We start from the raw sequence: 14,110 nt of genomic DNA on the forward strand, positions 1-14,110 counted from the left end.
ACCCACTGTCCTGCAATGACCGTTCTGCCTCCTTCCCCTGCAGCATCACAGCGCGTCTGACCCCGAAGGACCTGCTGCTCTCCCGTCCCCACCTCGCGCAATGCTATCGGTCAGTGCCGAAACCGCAAGCGGCACGGTAGCGCTGGCAGCCAACTCCCCGCCAGGACGGGCTGGAGAGGCTCCCCTCCCCTTTCCCAGCGCGTAGGGGGACGGACACAGCTCGCCAGAAGTTCAGTGCACGCTGCTCTACCTCCTCAGCAAAGGCGGGACTTTCCTTTTAACTTTTCCTCCCTCCCACCTCCCCACTGGCTGTCCGACTCTGTAACCAACGTGTCCCGTCGCTCCCTTTAATCCCCTCCCTCAAAGAAGCCACCCTTGGGTGCAGCAAAGGCTGAAACCACTGCGCCAGCCCTTCTATTAATAGAGGGATGCACAATGCTATGTGCATTCCTACAGCCATGCTGTGGTCCAGGCGAGAAAAGTATCGTGTAGGAGCCAGGGCAGATCCAATATAAACCAGGGTGATGTCGTGCTTCAGAAACTTGTCGGCATGCTGCAGAGCCAGTGTCTGTACCGGCGTATCGTGACTCCCACAGTCAGAGTAACTCAAGTGAAGTTAACTGCTGTAAGGTTTAATAAAAAGGCACGAGCCATCCTGTGCCATCTTTTAACTTTCTTTGTGTGTGAGCAAAGAAAAATAAGGAAAAAATATTTCACTTCTTCCCAACACAGTAATGAACTGCATGTACCAGCAACACTTCAACAGTGCCAGATTTAAATACCTCTGCCCCAGTGGAACAGTAGCTTACTCTACCATTTACTTCAACAGAATTAACATGCAACTAAGAACAAATAATGAGAAAATGGGAGATGGCCTGCAGACACTTGCACAAAGTAGCTCATTTTCTCCTAATGACCTTTTTACTTAATAAAGGTCAAAGTTTTAAAAAACCAGAAGTGTCGTGAAATTGGCTGGACAGAATCATGGAGCAAGAGCTGAAGATCAACATAAATAACAACGAAGGGTTTAATAATTAGGGCAACCATACCTGAGGAAAAAAGAAGCATGACCAGTACAGTCCTCTACAGCTACCAAAACTGGAAGCTGCACAGCATCCAGAATAAAAGTCATTATTTCTGCACAAAAACTCAAGCGGACCTTCTGGTATTCTTTCAGGATAAGAAAAGGAAAGCTCTTCCTGCCTTCTAACACATCTTTCAAATATGGAAGCCAAGTACTTATGTAGTTTTAAAATTAATGGCAAGAGTTTAAAAAAAAAAACAACTATGTGTCTACCATGTTAAAAAAGCAACATCACTTTTCACAAGCAACATAAGAAGAAACACATCTACATGCACTTGTCTATCCTAGGACCATCCACTGATGATAACAAGGCTCACAAATAGGTGCAGCTGAATCTGGACTGAACACCCTTGCCCTTATCTACATTTGCAGGTAAGCTATGCTCAGCACGCAGACGTGACTGCTAACACAATAGCAGCAGCCAGCACTTTGAGAGAGCCTGCGTATAAACAAACCCTGGTCATCAGGATCAGCCAGGCATGCTAATAACTTATTTTGGCTCAGCCCTCTTTCCCTCCTGTATTCCCTTTTACGAGAAGCTCTCCTCTACAGTCAGCTTTGCATTTTACCCACTTTCTATTCTTGCAACCGAGCTAAGATATTCAACACCATGTGACACACCACACAGTTTCTCATGAGAGCGTCACTCCCCGTGTCCATTCACTATCTGATATTTTTATCCGGCTGCTCTGGATTCCCAGTCTCCTCGCACAATGAGCTCTCAGATGTGAGCTGACCGCTTCTAGGCGAGTGTTGGACTCGTGCTGCTCTTCAGATATTTCCCACCTCTCTTTTCTGAACAGAAACTTCAGAAAGCACTTAAAATGCAGTTCTGGTCTGCTTTTGCAAGCCAGCATACAGACAGATGCTCAACCCACTGATTTTACTTCTCCATTTGCTCAGTAAAAGGATGCACTCACCAGCTTGCTTGCATACCCTCTCCTCTGCCTTATCAACATTAAGAGTTGCATTGTACCACAGCATATTTTTGGTCCTAGCATTTACCAGAGCTGGATTTCATCGTCAGCAGCTGGCTCATGGAGTTGCTCCTGCACTGAACATGCTCTCAACAGAGATCAGGATTTGGTTCCTAGTTCCTATCAACAAGACACCGAGCAAGCAGCTTGCAGAGCAGAGCAGAGTCAGCCAAATCAGCAATGCCATGCAACTGACCCTTGTCCACCTCCATCCTTGGCCATAACAATTCTTGTAGTGTTGACTCTGTTAGAACTCGGTAACTCTAGCAGCAGTTCCTACCTAAACTATCTTTGCTGGTACAATCTCAAACAATGACTAAGAAGGGAAGTATCGGAGCCAAAGTATAGCGTGCCAAAACCAAAGGTCAAGGAGGTCCATGAACATGTCTATGCTGGAGCGCTCTCCATCTCTCTCAGTACTCAACAATTGTGTAGGATACAACAACCTCAGAATAATCCGGCTGCATTAAAAGAGCACAACGTTTCATATTTTGAAGTGGTAACAAGGAATGAGGCTTATCTATGTGCACACCAACAGTTGTGACAGAGATGGAAAAGTAGTATGAAATTTCACAATGCTGCATGAAGACTTGTCACTCATGCTTCAAGTTCCTTCCAGTATCATGTCAACTACTAGGAAAAATCTTTCTCTCCCCAACACAAACCCATAGTTTTGTCTCACAAGTAATATAAATTGCAAACAACATTTAGTTTTCAAACACATGCACTCTTTTAAGTTTGCAATGTCAGTAACACCCCCTTCCCACAAAAGGCTGACCACGTGTAGAAAGCAACATGCTTCATAAAAATGAAGTCAGCAGGATTACTCCCTACTATATAAGGAAAGAAAAGATAGAAAGTGAATTCCTAAAGTTGCTTAAGTAGGCATTGGCAAAAACAGGAATGAAACCTAAGGGGCTTTTTCTGGTGTTTTTTTTTTTCTTTTACATCCTGTAGAATGTACTTCTATGCAGTCACATCGCTGCTCCATACACAACTTAGTCTTGTACTAGCCTTTTCTACAGGTGCTAATGATTGAAATAATCTCCATACACTTTAAATTTACATTAATTTATTTTCTTGGTTATTTTATCTCCCCAAAGCTGATGTGCAGAACTGCCCTGAATAACAGTAACTGGGCAATAAACATGTAATATTCTAAGTAGCTGGAATAACATTGACTCAAAACCCACTTCCTTTTGTCTTAACAGGGCTGCTCATGTGCATTGGCTAAAATGATTTAAGATTGGGATGTAGGTCCAGGTGCCTTGCAACATCCTACCACCTGACACCATGCACTGAAGAATGGGGATGTGCTGGCAAAGGGGGAAGCCTGGTGACCAGCCTGACTGAAATGCAAGCTGCACGTGACATCTTGTGAAACAATTTACCCACAGAGTCCAGGACACCATTCCTAGGGCATTTAAGTTGTCCACTCCTTCTGAGTGAAGCCAGTAACACCAAGACACAATGACAGCATTTTCTACCTGGGAGCGTTTTCAGAAACAACAGCTTACAGTGGTTACCCTGGCAAAACTGCAGGCAGATGACAACAGACACCAATGGTCAGGCTGTCCTGACACCTTCCATTCCGGGACCTGAGCTCCTCTGTTGCTATCCCTGTTACCAATCTAACTATTCAAAACAACAGCTTTCCATGGTGACGTTCAACCGCTAGCCAATTTGACTTCACAAGTTTCAGCAAAACTTGGGTAGGCTGTTTTGAAGAACAAGGTAGACGGTGAATGGCTTTGGTTTTCTTTGTTTGGAAGTTCTACAGAAGCACATTACCCTGGGGCAAGAGAACTGCTTTTGCTGTCCTTGTGAAAATACGCCTGGGATTTGGCAAGTTACAAAGCTTAATATATTATATCACTGTTTGGACATGCTCTGTAAAAGGTCAAAAAACTTAATCTACCCTGAATCCATTCATGGCAACAGGCATCTACTGGTTCTGGTCACCAGGTCAGCTCAGTGACTGAGGCAGACAGTGTCTTTCACACTCTGCCATGTCTATTTATTTCTTGTCTCCTATAAAAAGTTAGCAAAACCAAATTCTGTAACTGAAGGCAATGCCACACTGAACCAAATGTGATCAGAAAGCCCCCATAACACTCACTAAGATCCAGGCTTTTACCACGTTCAAACCACACAACTATCCCTGCTGAGAACTGATGTTGAAACATGCCTCTAAGAAAGGAGGTAACTGCAACACTACCACCACCTCCCTCCTCCTCTCCTCCGGAAGATGCACAGGCATGAGAGGCAGCATAAATGTCTCTCTGCTGCTGTGAGGAAGGAAAAATTAAAAAACCTTTAGCTGTTGGTACAGAGAGCACTGTAAGAAGCCTCCTGGAGGAGACGGAGAGGAAATATAAAGGGTATGCTCTGGTTACAGTGAAACCCAACAGAGGAATTTTATAGTGCATGTACTTTTTTAAAAGCCGCACATTTTACTTTAAGCCTGTTCCATTGTACTTGCCAAAGGAAAGAGGAGAAACCTCACATAGTGCCTCAAGAGGTTTCTCCCCAGGAAATCCTCATGTCTCCTTTGCTTGCACCGCTGATGTTGCTCAGAGCTGTCTGTCAGGTGACCTTTACAAGCACATTACCATGTTTGACAGCAACCCTCTGCCACAAAAGTTTCCAGAGAAGTTACCCGGCTCCGCGAGGTTTCTCATTTTCCCTATTGGCTGCACAGCATTTCAGTGCTCTGCTAATTATATCAACACTCAGATACAAACTCACCAAAATAGACAGTGTCCTGAGGCCCCAGCTGCAGGGAAACAGACGACGTCTTAAATAATCCAGGTAGAGAGGCAAAAGGGGGTCAGAAAGGACCCCTGGGCCACCTCCCACTGCTAATGGGGACTGCAGACAACCTTGCTGGGACCAGCTCATGTCACTAATTAGGATGCAGGTCCCAGGGCTTCAAAGAGACAGACACTGACCAGGGGGGGGTAATGCCATGAAGGAGATGCAGGGCCACAGCCCATTGTCAGACGGACAAAGGGCCCTATTATTGCTCCCAAGAGCAGGGCAGTTCTTACCGTAATTAGGAGACAAAGATACACGATTTAGGATTTTACATAATCAAGAGATACTCTCCCAAGCGGGAGCCCCTCTCACACAATCAGTGGATTAAGTATTGTTTATTCTGCTGCAAGTAAACAATGAGTTGCTCCCCGCTCGGGGCTTTACATGAAAAAGCAGTACTGGGGAAGACAATGCAGGGTGTCTTTTCATCTGACTTTGAACAGCTAACCCTGTGATTTAAAGTTGTTCATTTGACAGTATCTGGAAGGGTAACGGCCCACCCTGTAAATTAGCTGCTCACATACAGATCCCAGGGCTGTCAGACAGGCTTACCTTTTCTGCTACTTAGCAGAGGGGGGCCAGGATGGACAGACAGGCACTCTGAGGGCGAGAGGCTGTATTTACACAACAGCACTACAATGGCAGGATTAAAGGACCACAAGGAAGCCAGGCAGAAGCTCCTGCACACCCCGCCACTTTGCTGCTGCTGGGGATACGTCCCTGAAGGGAGGTGGGTACCACTGTCAAGGCAATGCACGCTGGTGCATCGCTCCAGAACTGATGTCCGCCATCATTTTTATCCTAACTACTGGGAGAGCAGAAAGGAGTCAGATGTTTGCCCTGTGGTTTACAAAGAAAGGCACGGCTAGGCAGATTGAGCATCACTTACTTTTGGTCATGACAAAACAGTCTGTGCTGGGCTACCTAAAGCGGTAGCTGCAAACCAAGTGCCAGACCCAGAGCATCTGGCTCTGGGATGCACAAGATCTGATACCTGCCTCACAGAAGTCCTAATCAAGTGACTCTACTTTTATAATACTGGCAATAAAACGAGACTGAGTGCGTTCTGCTCCCTGCTTTTTGCTCGTAACACAGCTGCTATGCTTTTTTGTTTGTCTAAACTTTGTTTAAGGAGAGTTCTTCCTCCTTGTCTTCCTGGGAAACACCAGGATTTGATGAATGCCTTCTAACTTTTTGCAGTTTGCTCTCCCGCTACAAGCACGCCCATACACACGTGCCTCCTGCTCTGATACTCTAGCAAAATATTCTTTTCTTCGTCTCTTTCACTCAAAAAAACACCCTGAAGCCTCACCAAGAGGAATCATTTGAGTCATATGAACTCAGGAGTGAGAATGGCGTGCTGCATTCAGCGTATCTTATTGAATCCTACAAACAACCTTGCAGAACCCTGGAAACCAGGGGATTACAGCCCCTGCCTGCCAAGGATTTTAACCCATTTCCTTTGGGATGAAAGAGTCACCGTAACAGCAGCCCAGACTGCTCTGCTTACCATAGGATTTTCTGCTATGTTGGGCCAACCAGACAGTGCCATTTGACTTGTCTAGACTAGGACAAAAGGTGTGTTTTAAACCCGATAGGCAGGGCAAGTTGCATGTGAGTATGTTAGCTGACCAGGGAGAACCACAGCTTCCTTGTCCTGCCCTATCTCCACTGACATGTCTTAAATTGCTAAAGCAAATACTTGACAAAAACCCCCTTACCATAGTCTAGACAAGCCCATAAAGACCAGCATCCTAGCACCAGCCATAACTCATGCCCATAGATCTTGACAATCGTGGCTTTGATTTAGGGACACATTTTAGTCTTTGTTGCTCAACACAATCAAGGGTAGCAAAATCCATTTCAGGAGAATATTATGCAAAAGCAAGTCTAATCCTAGAGAAAGAATTGCATGAAGAGGAACAGCACGTTGGCACAGCCAGTGTGTCTTTCTGCCTTGCCGCAGCAGACTGCAAAGCTGCCAAGCTAGAAGGGTATCTATTCTGTTGTCTTTTATCCATCACTCAAAGCAAGAGAATCCACCTCTCCACTCAGGTCCATGGCATGTAACCTTGCAAAGAGGTCGTATCTTCATAGAAGCTTCAGATAAGCCTAATATGACAGCCACTTTCTCTAAAGCATAAAGTATATGGCGAAATTATCTCAGACTGCCTTTTGTGGGGGTTGCAGAGCTCTTACCAGAGAACAAGTGCTTCAGTTTTGCTCTATAATGAAAATCTACTTCATTTACTTCAGAAACAGCAAACTTCATTTCATTAACTACTATTTGCTGGTCCAAGTTTAAGAAAGAGCTTTCCAACTCCTTTCCCCAATAATTAGAGCACTTACAATGCCTTTAAAAATGGTTTTACACGTATTTACCAAGGTTTTCTAATTAAAAAAAAAACGGAAAATTTAATAGAATTAATTCCATTTAATAGAATGGGATGGCTCTGCTCCATGCCATTCTATTAAGAAACTGTATTCAGGAGACAGTGTTGACACTTCAAGATGCTGAATTCTGCACCCTTCTGAAAAGATCATTAGAGTCCAATGTCCCAAAATAAGCTTAAAACACTGACAAGCTTCTGCAAATGGACACTCTCATTTTCTAAAATAGGAGCTTTTCTACATGTTTAAACTAGACTTGGAATATCTCTTTCGTATCTTCATGTATCTGGCTCTACATTTTTCTGTGGTGAAAAACAGGAAATAAAAAAGTATCAGGAGTCCCAGGGGCAATTACTTGAACCAAAACACAACACCCAAGCACCTTCCCAATCAATTAATAACTAATTTTTCCTTGTTAAGAGAAGCTGATTTAAGCCCAAATCCTTATCATTCCCTAACCTCAACAGGCAGAAAAGCATAACACATCTTCTTGAAAGTCTGGAATCAGAAACTCATCTGTCTTCACTCACTCCCATGACAGACAAGAAAACCTTTATATCCAGCTGCCGCCTTCTCCCCAAGCAGAATAATCTCATAGGTTGGTATTTCAATACTTTTATCAAGTTTTGCTTCATGTTTTAAGCATCTTTAGTTTAACTTGTTAAAATAAAATTTTGCAATGTTGACATTTCACAGTTTTACGTAATGACAGTGATGGGTTTGGAGGGGAGAAACGGGTGCTTTAATTTCTTCTAAAAACACTCCCAGCTGTTATCTGGCAAGATTTCTTGTGTTTGCAAAAAATAGTAAAATTAAGCCCTACAGCACCCTGGTGACATAAGATGAGGCAGAAACACTTAAAAACCTGTTCAAAATCACAAAGGGGGGCAGTTAACAGTGCAGGGGGCTGAATGGCTCCTGCCCCTCCCCAGCACGCTCCCTCAGGCCACCCAGTGACCAGAAACACTCTCGAGACTATTTCTTACCTTAGCGAATTATCTGGATGTGTCTCCATGTGGGACTCCAGCCCATACTTGCAAAAAAAATCTTTGAAACACACTGGACAATGATAAACTTCCTCCTCAGCCTTCTTATCCCCTTCACCAGAGTGACCATCCTCGACAACCTTCAGAGAGAGGGAAAAAAAACCTCACTAGACCAAAGTTTAAGCAACAAACCAAACATGCAATCCGTTTGAAGTCCTCTTAAAAATGAAGCAGCGGGCTTCATTCACAACTTTGCTGCAGGCGACCAGGAATTACTAATTTCTGCAACAGAGGAGGGGGGGGAGCGACACAGCCTCTGCGTATGTGTGAGAACATGCACGTTGGAAAAGGAGGCTCAGTAGGAGATAAAGTGTGCAGCTAAGTCACAGATCCATCAGTTCTAATGAGAAACTGCGATTTGAACAACTTATAAACCCGTATGTTTATAAACCACTGAACTAGCATTCCTCCCCCTTCAGAAAACCAGGTGGGCTGTCAGCCTCAATTATTTATGCCACTGACATAATGCCAACTCCTAACTCAAGTGGTCCAGCGAAAAGCAATAAAGTTCTGCGTGTTTTCTGTAGCCCTCTTCTGATTACAGGGAGAAAAGCATGCACAGAAACAAGGGATACTGAGCTAAATGGAACTGCTACTAGCTTGCCATTTAGAGATAGTAAGTGGAAAGTGTTGAGTTAATTTGGCAACCACCATACAAATTCACTAAAATATTTCATAACCAAAACCCTAATGGAAATGTCTAGCCTTCAAATAAATATTTTCTGGTTGCTCTTGCAACTCCAATAATGCAGGATTATACGACCAGCCTGGTTAGCTCTATGATTCTACGCTACTGTGAAAGGGAAATGTAGTATAGAGTTTTTTTTTTTTCCTCCAGATCAAGACAAAAACAGACTTAAGCTGTTGCTGCTTTTGAAGTAAACACTGTTTTTTTAAAAGTTCAAATCACTATCCTGCAAGACTACTATGAAGTAAATGGGAGGGAAAAAAAAAACTAGGGGAAAAGCTGCAGTAGCAAAAGAATAGTTCATCCTCTTGTCATCCAACAACAATTGTCTACTATAAATCATAAGCAAACCCAAAAATTTAAAGAATTAAAAAACCCTGAATTCTTTCAGCCTCTGAAATTAGAAATTAATTTTCCGTCTCAGACAACAGCATTGGCTACACAGGAAAAGCATGGCATCTTGAAATATATACAGGGCTGTAACAAGTCTACATTTTAATATTTCTATGCTGACTGCACAAACACAACAGCTGGCAGTTTAGGAGGTAGCGAGGAAAGTCTTTTGCTTTATGCCCCATAAAGAACCTTTTTTGCAGGTGTCCTCTCTTCTCTGTCCATCTCAGCATCATGACTAAACTTCCGTTTCGAAGATAATCGCCTGCGCTTCAGCGGCGACGGGGGAGTTGTGCTTGCTGTGCTGTTCGGATCCTTCTCATGAATCTTCATGTGCCTGAGTAGCAGAAGGAAGAAGACACCGTCAGCAGGCAAATCAGGGCGGAAGGTCCACGTAAATTTTAATGCCACCACCACTTCTAATGTTTGCCTTTAAAGGATACCAGCAGAGATCCCCTAAATCGCACTGCTCTTCTGAAAGACAGCTAGGGCACGATCCAGCACGGGCCCTTTGCAGCGCCCGTGGCAGGGAGCCCGGCACCTCTCCCCCATGCCCCGACCCACAGCACAGGATTTGCCCCACCACCACCTGGCCCCATGAGCATCGTGCCCGTCCCCCATCACCCCATCAACAGGCCCTGCCTCTGCCTAATACTGCACGGTAATCTACAGGCCCAGCCTCCCAGTCTTGTGGCAGTCTAGTAAGTAAAAGCCTGCAGCTTAGCATCCACTTCTCTCAGTGCAAAAAAAAAAAAAGTGCCCCATCTTCAGCTGGCTCTCCTTTTACAGTTTCAGACAGTACCCAAAGTGGATTGGTATATGCCAACATCAGGGCAACACTTATTAAGCACATCTGTTTCCTTCTCATCATTAACACACTGGTGCACCCCAATATCGAATTTTAACCGCAACTTCAAAGTCAAGATCTAGTTGGGCACACTGTTAAGCTGCAGGAGGTTTGGCTCGCAAAGCTCCATATTGCCGAAGCATGTTCACAAACCTGCTTCCTCAGGAAAACAACTATTTCTTGTCACAAAGACCCTGGAAAGTGGAGAGGGACAAAATGGCTCAGGAAGCAATCTCATGAGTATCTGTATACCTGACCCGTTTGCCTCTTGGTTTTCCGTATCTGCAACCTGAGGAATACACTGTTGTCTAGTTCTGGGGTATTGCTCCCATGCTTCTTTTTCTGAGTACTAAAAGCTCAAACTGTAAATTTTCTTTGTTAAAAAAAATGTAGGGCCTTTAGCCTCACTTCAAATTTATAGTGCTTTTGAAAAAAAAATCAAACTTAAGTCTCCTGCATGCAATGGAAATTTTTGCTTCTAACAGGTAGAAATGGGAGCACAGGAGAGAGCTGCCCTTTGTCTACAAGACTGACTTCAAAGCAGCACAAGGGAGACCATGTTCATGGCATTTGGGCACATCCTTCAGAAGTCACGCCCCCAACTCAGCTCAGGACCATGCCATTTAACCTCACTGCACGCTATCAATGTTCAAATATGAGAGAATGTTGTAACCTAGACGAGTCTCGTATGCCCCCGTAACTGCTTGGGTGTTATGACACAAAATCTGTTTTAGTTTTGGATGCCAAGGGCATGATGCTTCAAGATAAGACACTGGACCAAACTGACCCACGGGCAGACTCCGCTGGAGCTGCTGGGAGGACTCTCTCCTCACGCAACGCTTTTTTTAACGTTTCCTTTCACAACCTCTGAAACTTTAAAAAAAAAAAAAGGCATCTAAATTACAATCTCAAACCACAGCTAGGCTTCTGAGGGCGCTATGCGGGAACAGCCTCAAGCCAAAAGCACCGCACGGACCAGAAGCGATGCAAGTTTAAAATGGCTGTTCAGCTACTGCCTGCTTTCGACGCCCAGCACGGCTGGGCCTGCTGGGAGGAGCAGGTCCACATGAGGAAAAACGTGGCTTCCCCAGCCGTCCAGTAACCCTCACTGGTCACACAAAGGGTGGACGGACACCGGTGACACCTGTCAGTCACACTGTGGGAGGTTCAGGGAGGAGGGAGCATCTGTGTGAAGCAGTGCCCAGCACGCTGGGCACAACATCACGGAAACGTTGCTGAATCTGTCTGATCTCTTTCCCTGCTGATCGCCCAACTGAGAGCAGAAGGAAGGTGGAAGCTCCGAGGGTTTGGCTCTCTCTGGGTTCGACAGGACCGAGGGAGAAGTCGGAGCCGGGGCACAGCCTCCGCAGCGCAGCGCACTCCCCTGCCTCGGCCCTCGGGCAGCCCCGCCGCCACAGGCACCAAAGCGAACTGATTTATCCGTATGAATCCAGTGCCACCTGGTCTCACAAAATCTGCAGGGAAGGCATCTACAGGTATTGTACTGCCTCATTGTCTTTATTTTTTTTTAGTCTTTTTTTTTTTTCCCCACCCTACAGCACTGATCCAACTTCTCGTGCTAGATAAGTCAAGCCCAAAGCTTCCTACGGGTGATAAATCAACAGGGTGAGGAGCAGTTGCCTGTATTCATGCAAGAATAAGGGAAAGAAACTCGTTATTTGTTCAAAGGTTTTCTGTCCACAATGGTTGAAGATAAAACTTGAAAAGCATGTGGGAACAACAAAACGTAGTATTCAATTGCACAAGCAAAGCAAATCCTGGAAGGTAGTTGGTCTTTTTTTTTTCCCCCTTCTTTTTGTCTTTTTGGTAAAGACCACTTCTCAGTTTCCACGAGCTCTTGAAAGTGACACAGAGGCTTTTGCACGTGCCCGTCTGTCCCCCCACCCCAGACACACAGACACACTGCCTGCACGCTTAACCTGCTGGCAGCTTGGCTGATGCGTAGCTAATATTACTGGGCCAGTTACTTTTCAGAGAGCTAGAGAGCAAAAGCAGTCAAGCTAAATCACATTCACCCAGAAAACAAACAACAAAAAAACGTGCTATGCATTAAGCGTGGGACTTTTTGCTCCTATTTTCTTTTAAAGTCTCCTTTCTGCCAGTAACAAGGATGCAGAACTCCTGTTTAGTAGCCACCCATGCAAACCAGCTTCCTCAGGGCCAAGTTCCTTCCTCCTGCCGTTCGTCCACCTGTTGAACTCCACCTGTTTCAATGGAGCTGCTGCTAATGGAGAGGGATGCGATGGCACATCCACAGTGTACCAGGAGGAGAAACTGTTGAGACCTCCAGGATAGGGCCAGTCCAGCCTGGCACCTCTGCCTGGCCTGACCGAATGCATGCAAGCACACCGGCCCCTGCGAGTCCCAGAAGTAGTCCAGCCGTGTTTGCTAGTAAGGCAGGGCTTGCTAATGTGGGTGCAGCACCACAGTCACGGGGCTTTGCTACGTCTGGTATCAAAGTCATCAGCTGCCCCCAGCTTGCAGTTCTCCTTCCTGCAACTTGCGGGTTTTTGCCATGCCCTAAAAGCAAGAGCAGAATCCATACCCACAGCAAGGAATGTGGTAATCCCTTCATGTTTTAGTTTTGCATATTTGAAAGGAAGCAGCCCAAGCTATTGAGCTATAAACAGGAAGACACCCTGACTGCACCTTTGACTTTTACTGTGTAGGTCAAATATCACAGCCGCTGTGATAGCTCTCTGCATGTGATCATTAAGGAAAAAAGAAAAATCTGAAACCAAAGCAGCAGGTTCCAGAGTTCTCAAGGAGAGTCGCAACCTGTCCACATCACAGCCAGCAGGTTTGTTCCTTTGGCAGGTTAAGCAAGTTTCACTACATCAAGACAAGGGTGGAGAGGAAAAAGATTACTAGAGCTACAGCCCAAGATAAGCGGGAAGATAAAGTCAAGCAGTACAAAGGATAGACACAATCTTCATCTCTCTTTTACTTTGCAACATGGATGTCATTCTGCCTCGAGAAAACATTTATCACCCAGCTTGGGTTGAACTGCACCAGATGCCAAGTCACATCCACATCCACAACCCTTCTTTTAAAGTTAAACACTCCGTTCACCACGGCTTCTTTTACTTAAAAAGTTTCCTAACTATAATTAAGGGGGGGGGGGGGGTGTGTGTAGAATTTGTGTTGCCTTATCCTCCTTTAGAAGAGTTTGCCTTGATTAGATCTTACATGTAACACTGAAAATGCTCGACCTCACTGCTTAGCCTGCCAAGATACAAGGAGAACAGGAACAAAGCTGTGCTTAGAAATTATTTTCCCGTTGTGACTATAACAACATATTTTGGCCTGACAACGCTGGCATACTTTGAATACGAAAGCCAGGCTCGTAAGTCAGCCTGGCTTTCAGCATCTTACAATGATAGAGGAAAATGATATGACATTCATCAGTTCCAACAAGTACAGATAAACACTCAACACTTTAAGTGAGAATGTAGTGCAAAAAAAGAAGGGCAAAATAAGGACATGCACAGAAATGCTCACATTCAGTCACAGATGCAAGTTCCAGTAACATGTGCCAGCAGCTCCAAAGTGACCACTACAGCAGCTCAGAAGAGAGCCAGAGCCACAGTAGATGAAACTTGGCTTTTTTTTCTAATTTAAATCAATGAATTGTGGCTCTGAGCCATCCTACAGAGCAACGCAAGAACAGCAGACAAGCTTAGGAAGGTGCAGAGCCCTGAAACCTGTACTTCATATGGTGCTTATTAGTCTCCCCAGCACGCATGCAAGTACACATATACTTGGACAGTACTGAGGGTGGAACACTAAAATGCAACCATGATACACAGGATGAAAGGAAGGAGATAAGAATTTGCGCTTAACATC

The 14,110-nt window shown here is 44.9% G+C and overlaps 1 protein-coding gene across 3 annotated transcripts in view; it reads right to left on the reverse strand.

Annotated features, from left to right (window-relative positions):
- The window catches only part of RREB1 (ras responsive element binding protein 1), a 123,273-nt gene that overhangs the window by 31,422 nt on the left and 77,741 nt on the right, over positions 1-14,110 (reverse strand). For all 3 annotated transcript variants that reach the window (XM_075705467.1, XM_075705466.1, XM_075705468.1), the window contains exons 6-7: positions 9,589-9,733; positions 8,256-8,395 (exon numbers count right to left, since the gene is read on the reverse strand). In XM_075705467.1, coding sequence (XP_075561582.1) covers positions 8,256-8,395; positions 9,589-9,733 — 285 coding nt within the window. The remainder of the gene's footprint in view (positions 1-8,255; positions 8,396-9,588; positions 9,734-14,110) is intronic.

The sequence above is a fragment of the Pelecanus crispus genome, chromosome 2 (genome assembly GCF_030463565.1).
Source record: "Pelecanus crispus isolate bPelCri1 chromosome 2, bPelCri1.pri, whole genome shotgun sequence".
In the NCBI taxonomy this organism is placed as follows: Eukaryota; Metazoa; Chordata; class Aves; order Pelecaniformes; family Pelecanidae; genus Pelecanus; species Pelecanus crispus.